This window comes from Nicotiana tabacum, chromosome 6, assembly GCF_000715075.1.
Source record: "Nicotiana tabacum cultivar K326 chromosome 6, ASM71507v2, whole genome shotgun sequence".
Classification (NCBI taxonomy): Eukaryota; Viridiplantae; Streptophyta; class Magnoliopsida; order Solanales; family Solanaceae; genus Nicotiana; species Nicotiana tabacum.
Window position 1 is genome coordinate 37,700,120 of NC_134085.1, and position 25,826 is coordinate 37,725,945.

General features: G+C 42.0%; 1 protein-coding gene across 1 annotated transcript; it reads left to right on the forward strand.

Annotated features, from left to right (window-relative positions):
• Nucleotides 1–1,388: 1,388 nt before the first annotated feature.
• On the forward strand, nt 1,389–11,344 carry LOC142181772 (uncharacterized). Its single transcript, XM_075255288.1, has 4 exons — nt 1,389–2,145; nt 2,437–2,499; nt 3,337–3,568; nt 10,645–11,344. The coding sequence occupies exons 1-4, from the start codon at nt 1,389–1,391 to the stop codon at nt 11,342–11,344; spliced, it is 1,752 nt and encodes a 583-aa protein (XP_075111389.1).
• The last annotated feature ends 14,482 nt before the right edge of the window (nt 11,345–25,826 follow it).

Sequence of the window (25,826 nt, forward strand, 5' to 3'; positions counted from 1 at the left end):
TAAATGAGTGTACGACAGCCTCCTTGGTGGAGGGCATGGATATTTCCCGTATTCAAGCTTATGCCCAGACCCTAGAGGATCGTAAGCGCCAACAGAGGGCAGTTAGGGAGCAGGATAGGGGCCAGCATAAGAGGGCGAGATTTGAAGGGTATTCTGATGACTTCAGAGGCCGCATCAGGCCACAGTTTTCGAGGAGTTCGGCGCCACCTGTAGCTAGTGCTCCTCCACAGTTTTAGAGGCCTCGATATGATCGATCCTATTCTGGTCCAGGTCAGAGTTCGCGGGCATCTGGCTCGCAACATCACAGGGATACTAGTCAGATGAGACCCCTAACACCACATTGTGATCAGTGCGGCAAGGCCCACTTTGGACTGTGTCGTCGAGGTTCTGATGCATGCTATTCGTTTGGGCAGCCTGGCCATATGATGCGGGATTGTCCTAATAGAGGAGGTGATGGTATGGCTCAGCCGACTGGATCTGTGTCTGGTTCTTCCTCATCAGTTCGACCTCTAGCACGGGGTTTTCAGCAGTCGACAGGTCGTGGTAGGGGTAGGGGTGCAGTGCCGAGTTCGAGTGGTGCTCAAAATCGAACCTATGCTCTAGTAGGTCGACAGGATCTCGAGTCGTCTCCAGATGTTGTTACAGGTATTATATCTGTGTTTTCTTATGATGTATATGCGCTGATTGATCCGGGATCTACATTATCATATGTTACACCCTTTGTGGCTAATAAGTTTGGCATTGAACCTGAATTGATAAGTAAACCCCTCACGGTATCTACTCCGATAGGAGATTCTGTGATTGCTAGAAGGGTATATAGAGGTTGCACTGTGATGATTTGTAGTCGTCAAACCTCGGCAAATTTATTTGAGTTAGAAATGGTTGATTTTGATGTGATAATGGGAATGGACTGGTTGGCCTCATGCTATGCAAATGTTGACTGTCGTACGAAGATGGTTAGGTTCCAATTTCCGGGTGAACCCGTCATTGAATGGAAAGGGAACATTGCTACACCGAAAGGTAGGTTTATTTCCTATCTTAAGGCAAGGAAAATGATCTCAAAAGGTTACATTTATCATCTCGTTCGCGTTAGGGATGCGGAGGCGAAACCGCCTACTTTACAATCAATCCCTGTGGTCAACGAATTCCCAGATGTTTTCCCAGATGAACTCCCAGGCCTTCCTCCTGAAAGGGAGATTGAGTTTAGCATTGATGTGTTGCCTGACACTCAACCGATCTCTATTCCTCCATACAGAATGGCCCCGGCAGAGTTGCAAGAGTTGAAGGTGCAGTTGAAGGACTTGCTAGATAAGGGCTTTATTAGGCCTAGCACTTCACCTTGGGGTGCACCAGTCCTATTCGTGCGGAAGAAAGACGGGTCGTTACAGATGTGTATCGACTATCGACAGTTGAATAAGTCTACTATAAAGAACAAGTATCCACTTCCAAGAATTGATGACCTGTTTGACCAACTCCAGGGTGCCAAGTATTTCTCCAAGATTGATTTACGTTCAGGGTATCATCAGGTAAGGGTTAGGGAGAAAGATATTCCAAAGACGGACTTCCGGACAAGATATGGGCACTTTGAGTTCTTGGTGATGTCGTTCGGGCTAACAAATGCCCCAGCAGCTTTTATGGATCTCATGAATACTATATTCAGGCCCTATCTTAATGTGTTCGTGATTGTATTCATTGATGACATTCTAGTGTATTCTCGTTCGGAGGCGGAACACGCGGGCCACTTGCGGATAGTATTACAGACGCTTCAGGATCGTAAGTTATATGCTAAGCTCTCCAAATGTGAATTCTGGCTGAACTCAGTAGCATTCCTTGGCCATGTGATATCTGATGAGGGTATTAGTGTCGACACTCAGAAGATCGATGCAGTAAAGAATTGGCCGAGACCTACAACACCATCAGAAGTCCGCAGCTTCCTAGGACTAGCAGGATATTATAGGCGGTTTGTAGAAGGATTTTCCTCTATATCATCACCATTGACTAAGTTAACACAAAAAGCTACCAAATTCCAGTGGTCTGACACTTGTGAACGTAGTTTTCAGGAGCTGAAGAATCGATTGACATCTGCACCAGTGCTCACTCTTCCTGAAGGAACAGAAGATTATGTGGTATATTGTGATGCCTCAGGTATAGGTTTGGGGTGCGTATTGATGCAGCGTGGGAATGTGATTGCTTATGCATCAAGACAATTGAAGAAGCATGAAAAGAATTATCCAACCCATGATTTGGAATTGGCTGCAGTAATATATGCTTTGAAGATATGGCGGCACTACTTATACGGCGTCCATGTTGACATCTACACAGATCACAAGAGTTTACAATACATCTTCAAGCAGAAAGAGTTGAATTTGAGGCAGCGTAGGTGGCTTGAATTATTGAAAGACTACGACGTCGAGATATTGTATCATCCCGGTAAAGCCAATGTTGTGGCAGATGCTCTCAGCCGTAAATCAATGGGAAGCTTAGTACATATTGAGGCAGGTAGATGGGGGTTGATTAAAGAGCTTCATCAACTAGCCAATATGAGAATCAGATTGTTAGACTCTAATGACGGAGGTGTTACTGTACAGAATACATCAGAATCATCTTTGGTAACCGAGGTAAAAACACGACAATATGAAGATCCTATCTTAGTACGATTAAGAGAAAGCATTCAACAGTGTAAAAGTATGGCTTTTGGGATTGGAAAAGATGGGGCACTGAGATACCAGAGCCGATTGTGTGTGCCTAATGTGGCAGGGTTGCGAGAGAAGATTATGAATGAGATTCATCAATCCCGATATTCCATCCATCCCGGCTCGACAAAGATGTATCATGATGTCAAGGAGCAGTATTGGTGGGATAATATGAAGAAGTCTATTGCAGAATTTGTGGCCCAGTGTCCCAATTGTCAACAAGTAAAGATAGAACATCAGAAACCCGGTGGATTGCTTCAAAATATAGAGATTCCGACCTGGAAGTGGGAGGTGATTAATATGGACTTCATTATTGGATTACCTCGCTCTTATCATAAGTTTGACTCCATCTGGGTGATAATTGATCGACTTACAAAATGTGCCCATTTTCTGCCAGTGAAGACAACTTACACGGCTGAAGATTATGCGAAGTTGTATATCAAGGAGATTGTTAGGCTTCATGGTGTGCCCATATCTATTATATCAGACCAAGGAGCTCAATTTACGGCTAACTTTTGGAGGTCTTTCCAGAAGGGTTTAGGCACACAAGTAAATCTCAGCACTGCATTTCATCCGCAGACTGACGGACAGGCTGAACGTACCATTCAGACACTGGAAGATATGCTACGAGCATGTGTTCTAGATTTTAAGGGGAATTGGGATGATCATCTTCCACTCATAGAATTCGCCTATAACAATAGCTACCATTCCAGTATTAAAATGGCCCCATATGAGGCACTATATGGGAGGAGATGTAGATCACCAATTGGATGGTTCGAAGTTGGTGAAACAAAATTATATGGGCCAGATTTGATTCACCAAGCTATTGAGAAGGTGAAAGTGATACAGGAGCGATTGAGGACGGCACAAAGCAGGCAAAAATCTTATTCTGATGTCCGACGTCGTGATCTATAGTTTGAGGTTGGTGATTGGGTTTTCCTGAGGATCTTACAAATGAAGGGTATTATGCGTTTTCGGAAGAAAGGTAAGCTGAGTCCAAGGTATATCGGGCCGTATAAAATTCTTCGACGGATTGGACAGGTTGCTTATGAGTTAGAATTGCCATCTGAATTGGAATTTGTTCACCCGGTATTCCATGTATCTATGTTGAGAAAATATATTGGAGACCCTTCTCGAGTCATCCCTATCAAAGATGTACAAGTTACAGAGGACCTATCATATGAAGAAGTGCCAGTGGCGATATTAGATCGGCAAGTCCGCAAGCTGAGAACAAAAGATGTAGCTTCCGTCAAAGTATTGTGGAGGAACAAAAATATGGAAGAAATGACATGGGAAGCAGAAGAGGAGATGAAGTCTAAATACCCTTACTTATTCCAGAATAAAGATAACAAGGATGCTGGTGGAAGACAGAATACATTGGAAGGTGAAACGGCTCTATGAGGTAAGCAATAATTTGAGAATACTCCTCCTTAATACAAAATGGTGATATGTAGATAATGTAAATACGCATAATGCTTTGTGTAGCCTTGTGAAGCCATATGTTGGGATTAATTACTTGCAAGTTTTTCTAGTGACCATTTTATAGGGTAAAATTGATCGGAAATTTCAATTGGAATCCACGATGATTTAAACTCCCCATAAACCCTTACATTCGAGGACGAATGTTCCTAAGGGGGAGGGTGTTACAACCCATATCCACATGTGTTAGTTCATGCCATATATTAGTTAACATAAATCCAAGAAGGAATTATCTTTGAGATGATAAGAAGTCAATCCTATTGGTCTTAAGTGATACAAGAGTGTATAAGGGTGATTAACCAGTATTAGAAGTTAAACGAATCAAGGATGTTGTAACTCGAATTTTCAGGTAATCTAGCGGTGCTTAATACACTCAAGAGGTCATTTATGAAGGTATTTTAATCATATAATATCCGTATCATAAGTCTTGAAGTCAAACGAGTTATGAAACAAAAGTCGACAAAAGTTGTCGCAACTTAGGTTCATAATTTTACTTAAACATTAGGTCAAATGTTTCTAATCTTTTCTCATAATTTACAAGGAATTACGGGATTATCTACCAACAAAATTAAATATCTATGAGTCTAGTTTCCAACGCATTAAACCGTTCATCGATACGATTTCGGAGTAGAGAGATATTCGCGTTTTCGCGAGACTGCGCCAAGCACCTCTCTATGGGGCCCACTAAGTCGGTTTAAGATATTTGGACCTATATAGGATGACTCCAACCCGTTTTAAGTCATTTCGTTTCACTATTTTCAGACCTTAGAACCCTAGGAACATCCTCTCAAGGTTCTCTCAAGATTCAAGACCCAAAAAAAGGGCAAACAACACAAATCAAGTGTCGGGAATTCCGTGGCGTTAGTAAGTCTCTTGTTCTTCTTGTTGTTGCTCATTTTTGTGTCGTTCCAGCACGTGTGGGAGGTGGTTTTAAAGGGTTTATGTTCTGTAAATACTCCCTCATGTTCTTAATATCAATCCTAGGTGATTTCAAGCCTTCTAAAGTGATTCTAGTGCCGAAAAACATTAATTGATCGCTAGTTTCGCTTTTTTGTTGTTGTGGCAGCATTGGAGGGATATTTCATGGAAATTTAAGGTCAAATTGGAGTTGTTATTTCTGTATAAAGGTAAGGAACCTCTTACTCTATATGTATTTAAGATTATACAAGTTGCGGCTAAGCCATTGAAGCTAGAACTTGTGAGATATATATCGAAAGGCTTGGTAGTAATGTTATTGTTTTGTGGACTGTTTTGCGTTGTTATTGGGCTGCGTATTTTACTACTATCTTATGGAGTTTTGGAGGATGAAGGGTGTGGAGAAACACCATATATATATAGGGTTATGGGCTGATAGTTATTCGTAACATTTCCAGGTTGTTTGACACGACTACGGTGGTCGTCGTATGTATGGAGTGATTAGGCTATGTGTGGACTATTTTGGGAGGCTCAATATGTTTATTATTGATGTTGTTTGGGCTGTTTGGTGACTGTTTTGAATGGTGTGAGGTCATATATAGGGGATGTGTTGTCCGTTTCATCGTAAAATAGGTTGTGGTTGATACATAATAGTTATGACGCTTAAATGATAACGATAGTATCGTTTCTCTTATTGTAGACTAAGGAGTTTTGACAATTGCATAACTTGAGATTGGGGCAGTATATACAAGGTATGTTAGGCTATCCCTTTCCTTCTTTTGCACGACTCCGATTGTACATAATGTAATGAACGAGCTTCCAAAGATACTCTACTCTTAGAAGCTAGCAGTACTTACATTGTTTTCCCTCTTATGGAACGATTGATGTTAATGTTGCTTCTCTTATTATTATGTTATCAATGTTATTGGTACTTCCTGATTCTTATAAGGTTCATAGTGAAGAGTTAGTCCTAATAACGTGTACAGAGGATACCGACCTTACGTCACTCTGAAAGGTTTAGAATGTGATTCCATGAGTCGAGCATGCATTATATATATATGTATCTATTTTACTCTACCGAGCCACGCTATAGTTGGACGGGTACGACACCTATTGTGCAACCACTGATCAGTTGGGTTTTACCGAGCTCCACGTGGCCGGGTACGATTCTACCGAGCCTATTATGGCCGGGTACGATATGATGATGATGATGCCCACAGAGGCGAATGCTTTAAAGGTTTATGTATTTATACATATGTATCATGCATTTCATGTAAGTAGCCCTCAGAGGTACTAAGATGTTACAGGTTGTATATTCTCTATCCTTGCTTACATTACTGATCGCATTTATGGTTCCTTGCCTTACATACTCAGTACTTTATTCGTACTGACGTCCTTTTATTTGTGGATGCTGCATGTCGTGCTGCAGGTCCTGATAGACAGGCAGGTGCAGCTCCCCCACCACAGTAGACTGTCTAGTTCAGCGGTGATTGGCGAGATCCCTTCTCCGGACTTGCCTTGGTCTTGGTATGCAATTTTTGTTATAGACATTATGGGTATGTCGGGGCCCTGTTCCGGCTATGTTGCAACACTTATGTTCTTTTAGAGGCTCATAGACATGTGTCGGCTCATGTATAGTTTGGTATGCCTTGTCGGCTAGTTTTTGTTGTATAGTCTTTCATAGTAGCGTGGTAGCTCATACCTTATACGTAGTTTCTTGATTGTCTGGTCATCCCCTGCTATGTATTTTCATGCCGTCATATTTTATTGCTGGTTGTCCATGATCTAGGTCTACCATTTATATTGATCTCGTCAGCCTTAAAAGATAATAATGAAGGTTAGATGAAATGTACGTTGGTGCTCGGCAAGTGTGGTCGGGTGCTAGTCATGGCCCTTCAGTTTGGGTCGTGACAATTTTAGGGTTGGACTAAGTTCGTATAGTGTTTTAGGACTTGTTGGTATGTTTGGTAGAGGTTCCGAGGGCCTCGGGTTGATTTCAGGTGGTCAACAGACCTTTAAACTTAAGAAGATTACAGAAATTGTAGAAGTCTCCAGTTCTAGTTTCCTTCTTTGCATTCGCGAGTGGAGTCTAGTGTTCACAAAGAGGAACTGGGGTAGGTGGGAATTTAACTCTTCACATTCGCGATGTTGGTCCCGCGTTGGCAAAGCTGAGAGGTCCTATGCCTACGCGTTCGTGTAGAGGGTCCCTCATTCACGTAGGAGTGAGAGAGTGGCTATCGCGTTCGTGTCTGCGTCATCGCGTTCGCCATGAAGGAATTCTAGGCCAAGTCAAGTTGTGCTTCGCGAATGCGAGGGGCCTTCCGCGTTCGCGAAGAAGGATTTACCTGGGCAGATTATAAAGTTTCAAAATCGAGGGTTAGCCCTTTTTATAAAAACTAGAGTTTGGGAGCTCGGATTTGGACGAGGTTTTGAGGGATTTTCAGAGATATCAATTGGGTAATGATTCTACACTTGATTTTGGTTATATCCCACTAATATATCATTAATTTTATCATTTAATTTCAGATTTGGGGTGAAAAATTGGGAAAAATGGAATAGAGTTCTTCAACTAAGATTTTGAGTTTTGATTGGATTTTGACATCGAATTTGGATAATTTTGGTACGAGTAAACTCGTGAGTGAATGGGGGTTTCATAATCCGTAACTTTTACCCGATTTTGAGATGTGGTCCCGGGTAGGATTTTTGTGCGTTTTCCTATTTTCTTGCCTTAGCTTCGATTTCATTAACTAAATTAGTTGTTTGTAGTTGTATTTACGTTATGATATTAAATTGATTAGATTTGGGCCACCCGGAGTTGGATACTCGTGGCAAGAGCGTGATTTCAGATTGAATTTGAGCCTGTTCGAGGTAAGTGGCTTGCCTAACCTTGTGTGGAGGAACTCCCCTTAGGAGTTTGGTATTGCTATTATATGAGTGTCGTATACGTGAGGTGATGAGGGCGTACACATGCTAATTGTTGAAAAATCCTGTTTTTATTAAGTAAATATCTGTGTTTTTCTTGTAATTGAGTAATACTTGTACTTGAAGCCTTTTGTTTAACTTAGGAAAAGCATGCTTATGTGTTCTAATTGTCTTACCTACTTTAACTGCTTACTTGTATTCTGTGCAGCATGTTTAGAGTAGAATTCCTGTTTATCCACAAATAGAACTGTAGATTCTTTCTTGATACCGTTGTTTTTTTACTTTGGGACTACGGGATGATATCCCTGGAGATCCCCCTGCTTGTTTACTTTGGGACTACGGATTGGTATTCCGGGAGATCCCCCTGCATGTTTATATTTGGGACTACGGGATGACACCTGGGAGATTCCCCTGTACTGGATATTTACTTTGAGACTACGGATTGGTATTTCGGGAGATCCCCTGCACTTTTAAGTTTGGGACTACGGGACGATATCATGGGAGATCCTCTGTTGCTATCTTTGTGTACTGAGTTACATTCTTTATGTAATTTTGTTCTCTATTAACTATTAGTGCTTTAATTATACTGTCACATTTCGTATTGTTACCTTGTTTTATGTATATAACCAGTAGGGCCCTGACCTTCCTCGTCACTACTCGACCGAGGTTAGGCTTGGAACTTATTGGGTACCGCTGTGGTGTACTCATGCCCTTTCCTACACATATTTTTGGTGTGCAGATCCAGGTTCTTCGACTCAGCCATACTATCAGTGAGGTGAGGCGATTCTCTGAGACTTCGAGTTATATCTGCCGCGTCCGCAGACCGAGGAGTCCCTTTCTATTCTCTCTTTTAGCTATAGACCTTATGTAATTATTTTGTTTAGACTTCTAGAGTTAGACATTATGTATTTCCTCTAGTTTGTGATTCATGAGATTCCGGGTTTTGGGAGTGTTCATATTGATCGATAGTGCTGTTATTGTATATGTCGAGCGACATCTTAAACTTTCTATTATATTACCCGTAAATTGCTAGTTTCGTATCTTTGTTTCCTTTTTCCGTAAATTGTTAGGCTTACCTAGTCGTATAGACTAGATGCCGTCACGACACCTCACGGAGGGAGAACTTGGGTCGTGACAATCTTGGTGGTTGGATAGTGGTGCAACTATTCATGTAACCAATGACTTGCAGGATCTAGTAAGCAAACCGAAGCCAAAAGAGGATTAAGCCAGTGTTGTTGTGGGCAATGGACTCAAAGCAAAAGTAGAGTTTATAGGGATATCTATTTTACATTTTAAAACTAATTCTAGTATTCGTCTAGAAAATACTATTTTTATACCGTCTATGAGACAAAAATTAGTTTCAGTTTCACTTTTGGACAAAGCTGGTTATTCATTTCAACAAAATAATGGTATTATTAAAATTTCCTATAATTCACATGTTGTTATTGATGCTTTTTTAAGCGATGGTCTATATCGCTTGAATGTGTTGAATGAAATTTTTTCTGCAATGCATGTTGAAAATATTGCCCACAAAAAGTCTGCTATGAGTAAAAGCGTCTTACCTATTATAGCATAGGCATATTGGTCATATTTCTAAAGAAAGAATTAAACGATTGGTAAAGGAAAATATTTTACCTGTTCTTGATCCAAAAGATTTTGAAACTTGTGTGGATTGTGTTAAGGGTAAAATGACCAAGGTTAAGAGAAAGGGTTCCACTAGAAGCCCTGAATTATAATCGTTTGGTACGTGGACAAAATAGTACCGAAATTATAATCCCGGTACTAATTTATACCACATAAAAGATGGAATAATATAATCCCACAATTGATGGTATAAAATGGGATAAGATTTGGGATTATTTTTATACCTTGTTTGGTTAGAGGTACAAATTTATCCCAGGATAAACTTATATCTCCAACCAAACAAGGTACAAATTTAATCTCAACTCTTATCCCTCCTAATACCTCATACCAAACGACCACTAAAATTATACATACTGATATTAGTGGACCTTATTTACCTACTTTCACCTATCATAAGTATTTTATTACTTTTATTGATGACTTTTCACGATATTGTTATATATATCTTTTAAAGAAAAATTTGAAGCATTTGATAAGTTTAAAATTTACAAGACTGAAGTTGAAAAACAGCTTGGGAAGTCCATTAAGATAGTGAGGTCTGACCGTGGTAGTGAGTACTATGGAAAATATGATGAGTCTGGTCAATGTATGGGGCCTTTTACTTTTATTTTTGCAAGAATGTAGGATAGTAGCACAATATACCATGCCAGGTACTCTTAAGCAGAATGGTGTGGCTGAAAGACGGAATCGTACTATCATGAAAATGGTGAGAAGTATGATGCCAAGGACTAGCCTACCTGAGTCCCTTTGGGGTAAAGCCTTAAACAACTAGCTATATCCTGAATAGAGTTCCTACAAAATCTGTCTTGAAAACTCCCTTTGAACTATGGAAAACCCAAAAACCTAGCTTGAATCATTTTCATATTTGGGGATGTCCAGCTGAAGTTCGTATTTATTCACCCAGAGAAAGGAAAACTGATCCTAAAACTACCAGTTGTTTCTTTATAGGTTATCCTAATCACTCTAAAGGTTTTAGGTTTTTCTGTTCTAGGCATGGCACTAGAGTCGTTGAGTCTATTAATACAAAATTTCTTGAGCATGATGTTTGTGATTGTGATTGTTCATGTGGTAAGAAAATTGTATTGAAAGAGAAGGAAGTCATTGTCCTTGTACCTGTTGTACATGAAAAGGTGGTAAACCAACCTATTCATGAGGGTGAGAATCAAGGGAACAACGACGCAGACCCCATAGTTCCTGAGCAAAATGTACACAATGGACCACTATGCAGGTCACAAAGAGAAAGAAGGTCTTTCTTCTCCGATGATTTTATCGTGTGTGTGACTGAAAATCTTAGTGATACTGGAGAACTGACTTATCCTTTATCATATGCTCAAGTTATTTCCTCTCCATTTGTTGATAAATGGCGTGAGGCAATGGAAGATGAAATGCGCTCCATGGAACACAATAGAGTGTGGGAGTTTGTTGAATTGCCTATAAGTTTTAGGCCTATTGGTTGCAAATGGGTGTTTAAAACTAAAAGAGACTCTAAGGGAAATATATACCGTTATAAAGCAAGGTTGGTTGCTAAGGGTTACACTCAAAAAGAAGGTATTGATTATAAAGAAACATTTTCTCATGTTTCATCTAAGGATGAATTTAGAGTTGTGATGGCTCTTGTGGCTTATTTTGATTTAGAGTTGCACCAGATGGACGTTAGAACTGCTTTCCTGAATGGGAGTCTACTTGAATAAGTTTACATGGTTCAACCTGAAAGGTTTAAAGAAGCTGGTACAAAACATTTAGTGTGCAAGTTTAACAAATCCATATATGAGCTTAAATAAGCCTCCAAGCAGAGGCACTTGAAATTTGATGAAATTATTACAAAATTTAGATTTGTGGAAAATAAGCTTGACGAATGTGTTTATCTTAAAATAGCTAATGGTAATTTCATTATTATGGTTCTCTATGTTGATGACATTCTGCTTGCCACAAATGATTTGGGCTTGATGAATGATACCAAACAAATTTTGTCTAGGTCCTTTGATATAAAAGATCTTGGTGAAGCCTCTTTTATTCTTGGGATAGAAATTAAAAGAGATAGGTCACGTAGTTTATTAGGTTTATCACAACATTCCTACATTGAGAGTATTCTTAAAACTTTCAATATGCAAGACTGTAGACCTGATGTTGCACCTGTTGTAAAATGAGACAAACTTAGCAAGGATCAATGTTCGAAAAGTAATGTTGAAAAGATAACTATGAGAGATGTGCCATATGCAAGTGTTGTTGGATGTTTGATGTATATAAAAATTTGTACAAGGCCTGATATATCATTTGTTGTTAATATGTTGGGAAGATTTTCTTCTAATCTTGGGTGGGCACATTGGGTGGATGCAAAGAAAGTGATGAGATATCTACAACGCACCAAAGACTTCTTGCTTGTGTACAAAAAAGTTGATAATCTGGACCTACTGGTATATTCAGATTTTGATTTTGCAGGTTGTCAAGATACTATGAAATTAACTTCAGGGTATATTTTTATGTTGGGTGGAGGTGCTATTTCTTGGAAAAATGAGAAATAGAGCATCACTGATACATCTACAATGGGAGCTGAGTTTATTGCTTGTTTTGAGATTGCTTCACATGCTGTCTGGATGAAGAATTTTCTTACTAAATTGCAAATTATGAATTTTATATCTAAACCAGTGATATTTTGCTTTGACAACAGTGTAGCTGTGTTCTTCTCTAAGAATAACAAGAGAACAAGAGGCTCTAAGCATGGTAGCCTTAAGTTTCTTAAGGTTAGAGACATGGTAAAAGAAGGTAATATATGTATTGACCATATTAGCACAATATCTATGTTGGTTGATCCTTTGACTAAAGGTCTTAGGCCTGTAGTGTTTAATGAACATGCTAAAAACATGGGTATTTTAGAGTCTGTTGATGTGCTTTAGTCAGTGGGAGTTATTTTGTAGCTGCTGACTGAGATATTTCTTTTAATAAATTCAAATTTTATGCAAGCTTGTGTTATTTTATATTTGTTATGCTTATTGACTAACATTATAATTTATTTATTTTTTTATTTTCAATTGGATATTGCATAAACTCATGATATCTTTGAGTTTTGCCGCTTGTTGCCTTGATTATCCCGCGTAAGGCACAAGGGAAGCTTCCTAAGGTAATATGATTTTAATGTCATTTAATTTGGAGGTTCCTGAGGTGATATGATTATTATATAACTTGGAGGATTTTTTCTTTCTAAGAGGTGTGGCTCTGTTCACCTTGATTAGAAAGATAATATGCTCAACACACATGTTTGATCCATGTTGATGGAAATTCCAGCATATGTGGTTGTAGATAGAATTCATACCTTAAAATGGTGTGATGCCTGCAACGATTCATTGTTAGTCTTCTCTATTGAGACTGGATGGATTGTTATATGGGTCATTCTATCCTTGGCTATGTGAGTAGTGCGGCCACTATAGAGCCTAAACTCTTTTTTCAAAATGATTTTCTTAAAACTCAAAAGTTTTAAAATTGTTTTCTTGTCCTTAGTTAACATTGGCGTGCAAGTGGGAGAATATTGGAATGTAGACTTACATTAATTAGTTATAGCCTGAAAGGATATTGATGTGGCCCAAGTGATGGATAAATAAAATGCCTAATATTAAATATTTTGTGTGTGGATAAGTGAGGCCCAACAACTATTTAGGGTTGTTGGATAGACCCTTTATAAATAGAGGCCAACCCTCCTTTATTTAGCTATTAGAAAAGCCTAGCGTATTCTGCCTCTTGAATACTGGTAACAGTAGACGTCCCATCAGTCAAGTTCTCCGAGTTATGAGAGAGCGTCGCTAGTGTATCGTGGAAGTTGGTCTCAGGCTTAATCGCCGTTCGCTGTCGTTGCTGAATCCATGGAGTTTAACGGTACACTTCCTTAGACTCTAACTCAAGATTATGATTTTATATCTGTATGATCGTGTCTTAATCTCTGTTATGCCTGCGAATCAATAATCTAACATTGTAAACAATCATATGTCTATTACCTATTAGTAAAGTAGGATAGTTATAGCCTAAGTGTAACGACCCGACAGGTCATTTTAAGAATTAACGCACCGATCCCCTATTAACTACTTTCCCCATGTTTGTTTATGCTATTTTGATTTGTGGGGATGTTTGGTTTTGAGTTTCAGAGTGTTTTGGGGACACTTAGTCCCTAAATGAGAGCTTAAGCTTTAGAATTTGGACCGTAGTCGGAGTAGTATGAAGACGGCCTTGAAATGGAATCCTATCAGTTCCGTTAGCTTCTTTGGGTGATTTCAGTCTTAGGGGCGTATTCAGATTGTCTTTTGGAGGTCCGTAGCTTATTTAGGCTTGAAATGCCGAAAGTTGAATTTTTGAAGTTTCCGGTTCGATAGTGAGATTTTGATATCATTGTCGCAATGGAATTTCAAAAGTTGGAGTAGCTCCGTAATGTTGAATGTGACGTGCTTGCAAAATTTCAGGTCATTTGGGCGAGGTTTGATAGACCTTTTGATCGAAAGCATAATTTGAGAGTTTTTGGAGTTCTTACGCTTGAATCCGATGTTAAATTTGTGTTTTGATGTTGTTTTGAGCATTTCGAAGATTTGAACACGTTTGAATGATGTTTTAGGATTGGTTGGCATGTTTGGTTGAGGTCCCAGGGGCCTCAGGTGTGTTTCGGATGCTCAATGGGTCATTTATGGAACTTAGAGAATTGCAGAAAAAAATTGCGGCAGTCAGTTCAGGTTTCCTTCTTCGCGTTCACGTGTGGGGTCTCGCGTTCGCGAAGAGGAGTTGGGCTGGTGAAGGTTTAATGTCACATTATATTCCCGTATTCGCGAGGCTGTGGGGTCTTACACCTATGCGTTCACGAAGATGGTCCCGCGTTCGCGTAGGAGGAGGGAAGATGGTCATCGCGTTCGCAGCTTGGACATCGCATTCATGAAAGAGGAAGACTGGCCAGTGGATTTTTGTGCATCGCGTTCGCGACTGGTGTCTCGCGTTCGCGAAGAAGAACGCGTCTGGGCAGAACTTAAATTTCAAAATCGAGGGTTTTGAGTTCATATCACAAAATTGAATTGGGAGCTCGGTAGGAGACGAATTTTGGAGAGATTTTCGGAGGGAGTTTGCGAGTAATGATTCTTAACTCCTTTTTGCTTATAACTCATTAATCTAAACATGAATTCGTCATCTAATTTCGGATTTGGGGCGAGAAATTGGGAAAAAAATTAGAAAAGTTCATAGACCTAATTTTCGAGTTTTGATTGGGGATTTGACATTGGATTTGGACAATTTTGGTATGGTTGGACTCGTGGGTGAATGAGAGTTCATAATCCGTAACTTTTACCCGATTCCGAGACGTGGGCCTGGGGACATTTTGGTTATTTCACCTAATTTCACGTTTTCGCTTAGAATTTATTTGTGGAATCAGTTACTTGAAGTTATATTTATATTATGCAATTGAATTGAATAGATTTAGGCCATTTGGAGTCGAGTACTCGTGGAAAGAACGTGGTCTCGGGTTAATTTTGAGCCGGTTCGAGATAGGTGGCTTGCCTAACCTTGTGTTGGGGAAACTCCCCTTAGGATTTGGTATTACTGATGTTTGAAATGCCTTGTACGTGAGGTGACGAGTGTGACTTGTGCTAATTATTGAAAAATCCGATTTTCTTTAAGTAATTTTAATTGTGCTTCTTTTCCTGTCTATACTACTTGCAATTTAAGCCTGTTGTTAGCTTAGGAAAGCATTTCTAATTGACTTAATTGATTTACTTGCTCAAACTGCCTTATTTGGATTATGTGTAGCATGGTAGGCTAGAAATACATGTTTTACCTTGGTATGGAATTTGAATTGAATTGTGTATTCTTTGTGTTGTTGTTGTGTGTTTACTTTGGGACTACGGGATGGTATCCCAGGAGATTCCCCTGCATGTTTACTTTGGGACTATGGATTGGTATTCCGGGAGATCCCCATGCATTATGAGTTGGATTACGAGACGGTATCCTGGGAGATCCACCGGATATTTATATTTGGGACTATAGGACGGTATCCTAGGAGATCCCCGGTTGTTATCTGTGTGTTAAGCTGTATACCTTCTGTGATTATTTTGTCTCTGTGGTAGATGTTGTTGTTCTTTCTCTCCTGTGTTACTTCTTACTATTGCACTTAATTATGCCATCTTATTATACACTGTTATATCTTGTATTTCATTTAACCTCAGTAGGGCCCTGACCTTCCTCGTCACTACCAGATCGAGATTAGGCTTGGCACTTACTGAGTACCGCTATAGTGTACTCATGCCCTTTTTGCGCATGGTTTTTATGTGCAGATCCAGGTACTTCCACTCAGTCTTATCATCCTTGAGGCGAGGCACTTTTGTAGAGACTTCGAGGTATAGCTGCCGCTCCGCAGACCGAGGAGTCCCTTTCTATTTTTTGTACTAGTATAGCCCTCTGCATTTTCCCTTTGATAGACATTCCTAGAGTTAGAGCTTTTTATGTATTTCTTAGCTTGTGATTCATGGGGTTCCGGATTTTGGAAGTGTCCAGTTGGGATTCTTGTACTGTTATATGCGAGACAGCATCTTAAACACTGTATTATTTTGTTATCTCGGTCTTTGATTATTTTTCTTTTCGCAATTATTCTTTTTCCACATATGTTAGGCCTACCTAGTTGTAAAGACTGGGTGCCATCACAATAGTTTAGGGAGGGCGAACTAGGGTCGTGACACTAAGGGGATGTGGTCGTTCCTATTTTCTAGAATGTTTGGTTAGTGGAGCGACAAGATCCTCGCTGGAGGTAATTGCAATAGCGTAATATACGGTGGCGACGATCTCAGTAAGGCTTCGGGTATAGTGGAGTTCGATACCGGAAGTATTTTGTCTGCTCTAGGTTCATACCCTTCCGATTGCCCTTATTTTGGATTCGAATGGACGAGTCTGGTCACGGTTCCACTGATCCCAGGTTTTAACTTCATGCTCATGAATTCCGAATTGCTTCCACTATGTGTCATCATTTTGTTATGCCATACGGTAAGCCCAAATTTCACCAATACAATACAACTTTATATTTTTTATACAATATTATACACTTATTATAAATATATATAAACCTGATATAAAAGTGTATAATATTGTATAAGAGTGTTTATACACACTTTTATACTATTAAGCAAAATAATACCACATTACATACAATTGTACGAAAGTTTGACTTTATCTCTTTTAAACTTGTATGCGGCAAAATCAGAGGGCTTAATTTCTTGCTACCAAGACACTTCGGGAGAACACCTCGAGACCCCGAGGAAGTGGAGTTGCGACCGAATCCCCTTCCCCGGGGCTCGTCGAGGCCCGACTCAAAGAAGACGAAGATTGAGGCTAGAGCAAAAGGGGGAATTCCCAAGACACGCGGCTAAGTCTGATAGAGCCGGCCTACCTAGAGCCTGTGTCGAGGCGTCATGTCTAACTGTCCCATCTCCATGCTTTTATAATTAATCTATGTTGTACCATAACTAGTTTCCCCTCCTATATAAAGGAACCCTCACCACCTTGTAAGGGGCCGTTGCTCCAACTATTCTACAAAAGATCAATAATATCTCTCTCTTTCTAACCCATTTGCCCGAGGCCACTCTTAGCATTTATTGTTTTCATACTTGTTCTTCATTTATTGCTTGGTATTGGCCATAAAATGCTTTTTTAAAATTATATCTTAACTGTTATCCCTCTCCCGGTTACCCCGATAGCTCGAGCTCGAACCGGATATCGACCCTGAGGCCCTCCACCGACAAGTTCGAAGCCGGGGTAGTTAGCCCCTCGGTTTGATTACTGCCCCATTTTAGGTTGTATCTCTTCGTTAAAACTTCATACTCTTAGCATCAATTTCTCTTACAACTAACATAAAAATAGATCACGTATTTTTAGAGTCCCATTCATAAATTTAATTGTTGTTACCATTTTTATAGTAAACAGTTTAGCGCCCACCGTGGGGCTAAAAATAATAGTGATTATTTTCTTGCTGGTTTCATTGCACAAACGCAAGTTATCTTTCACACTTTTTCTTGTCCAAGATCTCTTGATTTCAGGTCAAAATGTCTGGCTTGCTAAACAGGGTTGAGAACGACTACCTCGAAAATCATGGCAGAAATGGTGTGGCTGTTCCAATTGTTGGCGCGCCATCGTAGAATCCTGATAACATGCCCGGACCGATTCTGGCGGACGTGGATTCACAGGACGCACAACAGGTCGATGAAACCTCACACACCGACATGATCACACGGCATGTCGACCGACAGGAAGCCATAAAAGCCCCAGCCCGGGAAGAACAAGAAGTTAGTCTTCATTTTATTTTTGAAATGTTGCAGGCACAACAGTTGACCATCGTTCAGTTACAAAACTGCCCGAAGACCCCAGTACAGCAGCGCCGGAAATGGCTTCCCCTTCCGAACAAGTACCCGAGAGATCGAGTAATAATGGATTGGTAGTCGATCCCGCCATCGTAAAAATATTGGAGGACCTCACCAAAAGGATCGAGTCAGGTTAGAAAATGATAGCAGCCAACGATAAGAAGGTCAAATCTTACAACTTCAGAGTCGACCAAATCCCGGGCGCGCCCCCGGTCCTGAAAGGTGCAGATTCGCGGAAGTTCGTGCAACGACCGTTCCCCGAGGAAGTGACCCCAGAACCCATTCTAAAGAAGTTTAGAATGCCTTAACTCCCTCAGTACATCGGGACCTCAGATCCCAATGAACACATTACTGCCTATACGTGCACAGTAAAAGGCAATGACCTAAAAGACGATGAGACCGAGTCAGTCTTATTGAAGAGGTTCAAGGAAACACTCTCGAAAGGGGCTATGATGCGGCATCATAACCTAGCTCCCAACCCCATAAACTCACTTACCATACCGACAGATTCCTCCATAAAGGCATACGCCGGTGCCATCAAAACAACGACGATAATGCCCGACACATCTAGGACTGAGCAAAGGGAGAATGAAATGCTGCGAGAATTCGCATATCATCCCCAGGTGGAACGAACGGGATTACCCCCAGTCTCAGATAACTGGGCGGTACAAGCCTTCACTCAAAGCCTTAACAAACCAAGCCCGACGATTTTAAGGCAGTTAAAACAAAACTTGATCGGGTACCTAGCCGAGATCCGGTCAGATGCCCATATCCGACACCAGTCAAAAACCAGGGTCATAGATGACCATCCAGGAGCCCCCCTCGGGCTCAGTGTACCCAAACAGGCTCCTGTCAAAGAAACCAATGCCAAACAGAGAAAGGTACCGCCCGTACACCACGGATAGGAGGAGCGCCCCGAGACGCAATATACCTCGCAATGATCGGAGAATGGATCGAGGACAATATCCTCTAGGAATCCTTAATAGAGCCATATTCGATGGGGACACAATGACAATGAGGGTGCCTCGTTCATCAAGATACACTTTCAACATCGCTGTATTAGACATCGTGTTCACCATCAGCGAAACCAGGGATACCAGATGGCCCAAACCTATTCAGCAGAATCCCTCTCAGAGGAATCACAGCTTGGTGTGTGAACTGTATAACAAGTGCGGTAGCGGGGCCGAGGATGGCCACCAGCTCCGAAGGAAAAAATCCAGGCCACTCTACAAAAATCAAAGCCGAGAACTGACGAGCAACCGAATTCAAGTTCAGTCCCGAGTAAAGAAGGCGACGAGGAAGAACAAAGCAAACAGGCCGCAACATATTACCATGATAGTGGAGGGGCGACGACACTTCCCAGGAACTCGTAAAAGGGAGAGCAAAAAATACTCGTCACCAGAGAAAGGCGAATTTGGGGATATATCCCCGAGGACGCCCTCACAGTCAGCAGAGAGGGCACCGAGACTTTATCTCGGCCTCACACTAATGCACTGGTAACTTTCTTCCTCACTCGATCCATTTTAAATATAACACTTGCTCATGAATTCAGGTGGCTTGATCAACGCTGTCGGGTCGAGGGTAATAGGGCAGCTCGAACTGCCGGGTCAAATCACTCTCGCCTCTCGAATCTTTGGTGGATTCCAAATGGTGGTCACAACGACAAGGAGAAAAACTGTTCTCTCAGTTCAGCGCGGCTGGCCCCGACCGAAATGCCGAGTTCTGTATCATCAAAGGAAGCACAAGGCACAGACGCCTTATTCTGATGACTGCAGATGCACCATGCGAGGGTAGTACCATCCCTCTTTGCCAAAAGGATGAAATTCCATGCAGGGGACGAAATTAAAACCATCGGCAGAAAGCAACATGCATCAAGAGGAAAAGTCCGCATCACATAACGCATCAGCGACACCAATATCTCCACTCTCGAAAGAGTCAAAGGGTAAGCGAACCATGTTTTCGGCCAATCCCGGTCGAACACAGCGGAAGGCTGTACTAGAGTCCTCGCTCCAAAATGGCAAGGACATTTCGGACCTCAGAACATCACCTGCGCACCCCACAATAAGATAAAACTACCCCCTCCTTCGTTATTTTACACTAACCTGCATGCAGACACCCGGCCAGGGCGTCTGGAAGTGTAAAATCTACCCGAAGATCCCAAGGCCTTAACAACACCCATCGCACTCTTTCCCCTCGGCCGGACTTCCGCCCCGAAGAAGGTCTTGCCAGTGAGGTTCTTAGCGTAGCGACGTGCCTCCTGGGAAGGATTCAACAAGCCTACCAGACTTTCTTCGCAATCAACCCCATACCAGGAAAGGACAAACGAGGTCCCAATGGGAAATCATGTACCGGGCCGAACGGTCAAAGGAACCGTGCCCACGCGGGCCGAGCTTACAACAACGAAACAACATGTATTTTCGCCAAGCAATTAAAGAATATCTTTCAGCATCTCGTACTCCAAAAAATAAAATTTCAGCATGCTCACGGCAAGGACTCCCTCCACAGAATACGTCCCGAAATACTCGGAGACTTAGCATCGATAATTTGGCACCTGCACGACCTCAGGGTTGGAACTCCGGGCTCATAAGGCGCCAGGGAGGCAATTCCGAGCTCAGGAATAACTGCCTTCGAGCCTAAGTAAACTCGATGACTCGAAGACTGTCGTCAATCGCCATACACTGGAAAACCCGAGGCCGTAAGACCCCGAGCGGGTAGACTCGGTCTAGCCAGATCTATTCTACATAGCAACAAAACCTGTAAGACCTCAACAGGCATGACAAACTATAAGACCTCAACATGCATGACAAACTATAAGACCTCAACATGCATGACAAACTGTAAGACCTCAACATGCATGAAAATTTTGTAAGACCTTACTACAGGCATAAAACTCAATCCCGAAGTTTAGGCTATATATCGCATTTGTATGACTCCCGAAAGGGCATACCCTCGATGTAGATGTCTAAACTATCACTCAGGGATAAAAAAATGGCTCCGGCCAAACACATATGACTACTGTCAAAACAACTGCACCAGCCAAATTAACGCGACTCGGGGACGCCTGACCGTCGCTAACAAAATCACAGGCCATTACTTTGAATCTACTTCAAAAAGAACCGGTTAAAATAGGCTACCCTCAACAGGCAAACGAGCTTCGACCATGTCAGCTCTAAATCACAAGGCTTCGAGCTACTCAGTCTACGAGTTAAACCTTCCGAGGTGCTCGAACATCGCCGCTAACAACTTGAAATAGAGGTTCTTCCCGAACCGACAACGGGTCAGGAAAAATTATTTTAAAAAGACCTTAACGAGAAGAAAACAAAGCCTACAATATTCCCACGGGCAAAAGTGTAAGAGCCATTGTTGCAAGCTAAACGAGCCTAGGGCTGCAAACTAAAAGGTCTCAACGACCAAAAATGTAAGAGCCACTGCTGCCAGCTAAAGAAAATTGAAAACTTGAGGATTAAAACGAGCTCGAGTCGTAACCCGATTCATAGACTGGATCCAAAATAGTTAACTATACATGCCTAAGGGCACAACGTAAGAGCCACCGTCGCCAGCTTCACGAGCCTCAGGGCCGCATACCTAAAAAGTCGCTTTGATCCAAGGCATATGAAAGCCATTTTCATCCGCCCATGCAGGCACAAAAACTTGAGGGTCAATTAAAGCTCGAGGCGCAACATGACTCGGAGACTGAACCCAAAATAGTTAAAATGCAAATGCCTAAGGGCAAGGTGCAAGAGCCGTTATCGTTCGCACGTGCAGGCACAGGAGATTGAAGGTCAGGTAAGCTTGAATCAACGCCTGACTCGGAGACTCAGCCCGAAACATCTAGGCAAAGCAGGAGAGCTATAACGTTAGCTTGCACTAAAGACCACGTATACCGAGCATACAAAAGATTCTGGGCCTGCCTGATGAGCTCTGGAGCCGTACTATGAATCTAAGGGTTCCCGCTAAACTCCGAAACCAGCTCGCCTGGTCAAAAGCAATGCAGAAAAAGGTACAAAGGAGATAAAGCTTCAAGTTTTTTTACAAGCGCAAAAGGTGCGCTCTCCATTTACAAACATGCTCTGCGAATATCAAATACAAAATGACGAAGTCTATGCTCCGCTTCAGAAGGCTACGACCTACCATCCCCCGTTTTGCTCTCCATGACATTGGCAAAAAATGACCGAGCATCACGCTCCTACGCCCTCGCTCGAGCCAACTCCCCCGAGAGAATGAAGCCCCTAGAGCCAGTCTCTTCGAGTACCTCTCTTCGGGATCTGCAACGAACATATTCCTCTATCCTCTTTTCATGATCAAGGGCCCGCTTCAACTCGGATTGGGCATTAGTAGAGTCCTTCAAATGGATTGCCATCTCCTGATAAGCCTTGGTCCAAATCAATGCTGCTTCAGCCCGAGCATCTATTATCTCAGCCCTGATCTTCGAGAGATCGGACTCGAGCTTCGCGATCATATCCACTTGAACTGAATCATTGTCACGAGCCAAGCAGAGTTGGGCCTCGAAGGCAGGAATTTTAGCCAAGGCACCCTTCTCCACTAAAGCTTGAGCCTGCACCCAAGCCCTCAGTTCACCACAAGCATTCCTAACTCGGTCGATTTCGCCCCTAAGGTACTCCAGAGCCTCCGTCCTTTTCTACAACTAAGATAAGCAAAAGGATTAACCTTAAGGATCAAAAAGGAGAAACACATACTACAAGAGGTTACATACTCCATCAAATATCTCTCGTAATTAGAGCTCCGGTACACCTCATATCATCAGTGCATCAACTCAGCCTACTTCTCCTCGCTGAGGAGCCTAAGGGACTCACCCTCATCCAAATCTTTCCGAAGCCTAGCCCCATGAAGGAGCAGCTCAAACCTAAACCTATCAAAGGACTGCAGAAGGTAAAATCGATAAGAAAAGGAAGACGTGAAATGTAGAAGGACTATGCCGAAACCCACCGCAAAGTGAAGACAGTGAACTTCCTTGAAGGCTGAGCACACTCCTGTTGGTCCAGCCCCTCCGGCCTTAGAAGAGCCAACCTCGGTCGAGGCATGATCACTCAGAGGAACCACCACTCCGGAACCAAAGACTGCGAGAAGAGAAGGCTCGAGTTATGCTCTCTCCTCGAAGACACCGACCCGTTTAGCCCTGCTAAAAGCTCCATCGCACTGCGAGTGCAAATCCCGTTTATCGCCGTCGTCCCTTAGCTAGAAGGTCGATGACTCCTCCCTCTCTCCGGAGGGACACAGCCTCGCCCCAAGAAACCGCCCGATACCTGCAACGACGAAGCCAGTACAGAAGAAAGAGAAAGATGTCATCTCAAATATACGAAGACCAAGGTAAAAGCAGCATATGCGCATACCTTGATGTTTCGCTTCCCATCTGCCCTAAGACACAGCTCACCATCTACTCTCGTCGCAAGTGGAATGGGTCGCCAACCTACGAACCCAGCCGGACAAATCGGGAACCTCGCTCGGCGTCCATGAAGTTGCTGTAGAAAAAGAGGAAACACAATTACTCAACTAGTTTTCACTATAAGAAAGTCTAAGAAGGCACGAGACACTCCACGCATGCGCATAATTCCATCCCTCAGGAAATATCATGAGCTCCACGAGGATAATATCAGTCGTCCAAATCCGGACGAATCGACTAACCCACTCCTGATCCTCATCTTCCTCATCATCAACAACAAAAGGGCATGGGCGAATGAAACCGCAAGGTTAGCAGGCCTCGATGGTGGAAGGGCCAGTACAGCCTGAAGAGGTGTCTAAGCATGAATTCAAGCCCAGCCTTCTCTGCAAAGAATCATATCATCAGTACCACTCGCCAAAATAACGGATGTATCTGAGCCAAAGTAACCAGATACTTTAGACAGAAATAAAGCACGACCCTATCAAGGGGGCTTAGTGCGAAATGGTATAAGTATACGTTCAGGAATCCATCGGCGGAGTAAATAATTCTCTCATCTGGGGAAAGCGCCTGCAACGCTACCCCCTTGCCCCATCCGTAGAATCTCCTTACCATCTCCAGATGTTCCTCTCTTATCGAATACAAATTTTTCAGGATAAGCTCCCGCGGATCCTGAGCATTAGGAGTGGAACTCTCCCTCCCTGTCAAGCCGGTCCAGAAGTAGCTGCCATGGCTATCGTAGAATTGACAAACTAAAGCAAGGACGTGCGTCAACACCTTTTACACCAGAAGAAATGAAGGACCCGATGCCAAGACGGAGGGATAGCTATCCAAAGTAATAAGATCTCCCACAGAAGCAAAATCCACCCCACATATATGTGGGAAACAACAACAATTCACCTATCCAGAGTAAGCCCCGAGAGGCCAACGGCCTCTGTACAAATCCCGGGGTGGTACCGAACCTAGAGGACCTCCATAAAAAAGAAGTCAGGCTTCGGAAAGCCTTCAGCTCCATCTTAGAGCTCAAGGCAGTATCCGATCCCATGGTTTTGCTTTCTAAAAAGAAAAATAAGCACTTCAACCTCCATCCACGAGGGCTAGACTGCAGAAAATTACCTAAATACGAATAGCCCCTTCCTCATAAGCCTGCCTACAACACCTCAAAAGGTTATCTACGCCAAGCTCAAAGTAAAAGCTCCGAGCGCCCGAAGTCGACTCTTGCTTCGGTGCTCTATCTCCATGGGACTCAAGGGCCCCGATGATCCAAGTTTATCAGACCACTTCATGCTTGATCCCAGGAACATCGATGAGCTCGAAAAGGCTCCATTTCTGTCGAGCAAAAATTAAAAGCAAAAGTAAGGGAAACATCTTCATATTTGGTAAATATCGACTACAATGGCCCTCGAAGAGTCCTTACTATAAAGCCCCAGAAAATTTGCTAAGTAATTTAAGATTTTGTAGTGCTAATGTAGGTTAATTGTTTTATTAGTGTGTGCAAATGAGGATTCATGATATAATGGATATCAATTGGATATGTTAATAAGTGTATAAGTCATATTATAAGTGATTTGGGGTCTAAGGAGAGGCCTAAGTCTAAGCCAAGTTGGAAAAATTCATAATAGACTAAAGTTGTAAATGAGTATGCACAAGACCTAACTTTGGACAAGAATATCTATATTTATATAAGGTGTTGTGTGATTCACAACCTATCAAATTAAATCTCTTTGAGTCTACTTTCCAACACATCAAACCGTTTGTCATTTGGAGGTGTATACAGAAAGTTATGACCATTTTACCTGACCTGTGTCAGATGCGCGTCCGCGGCGCGTCCGTGGGAAATTGAGAGTTTCTGCCTCCCGAGCGCGGCCCAAGCGCGGCCTGAGCGTGGTTTGATCGCGGCCGCATGCCTAGCAGCCCTGTAAATACCCTAAGACTGGGTATGAAAGTCTCTAAGTCAATTTTATTTAGCTAGGGCTTGCTCTATCAAGGGGAATCTGTCCCATACTTCCCTCCTATGATCCAAGGTAATGTTTTTGGAGTATTTTGAGTTGATTACTACTCTTAAACACATATATTAACAAGGATTGATCTTGAAAATCCATAGATTACCATTCAAATCCTTAAATTGATCAAGAACACTACAAGTGGGCATTCTTAAGATTCTTACTACAAGAGGTATGTCTATCATCTCTAACTACTATATGGTGATTATTTATGTATCATATATACGTTAGAACTCATGGGATGGTGATTGGAAGCCATAGGTGCCTAACCTAGGTTGTGTTGGTGTTATAGAGATAGTGAGATGAGTTATTGAGGTATGATTCTTGGGTGTAATAGTATTATGTATACATGCATATACAAATTAGGTTTGTGGGAATATTGTTGAACATAAATAAGTAAAGATTG

What these genes read in the sequence shown, in the direction of transcription:
- LOC142181772 (XM_075255288.1), top strand. Translation starts at nt 1,389, where the DNA reads ATGTGTATCGACTATCGACAGTTGAATAAGTCTACTATAAAGAACAAG. An exon ending in CTTAGTACATATTGAGGCAG is followed by an intron (nt 2,500 to 3,336) that starts GTAGATGGGGGT and finishes CATGTGTTCTAG; the next exon opens with ATTTTAAGGGGAATTGGGAT. An exon ending in TTGAGGACGGCACAAAGCAG is followed by an intron (nt 3,569 to 10,644) that starts GCAAAAATCTTA and finishes TTTCTGTTCTAG; the next exon opens with GCATGGCACTAGAGTCGTTG.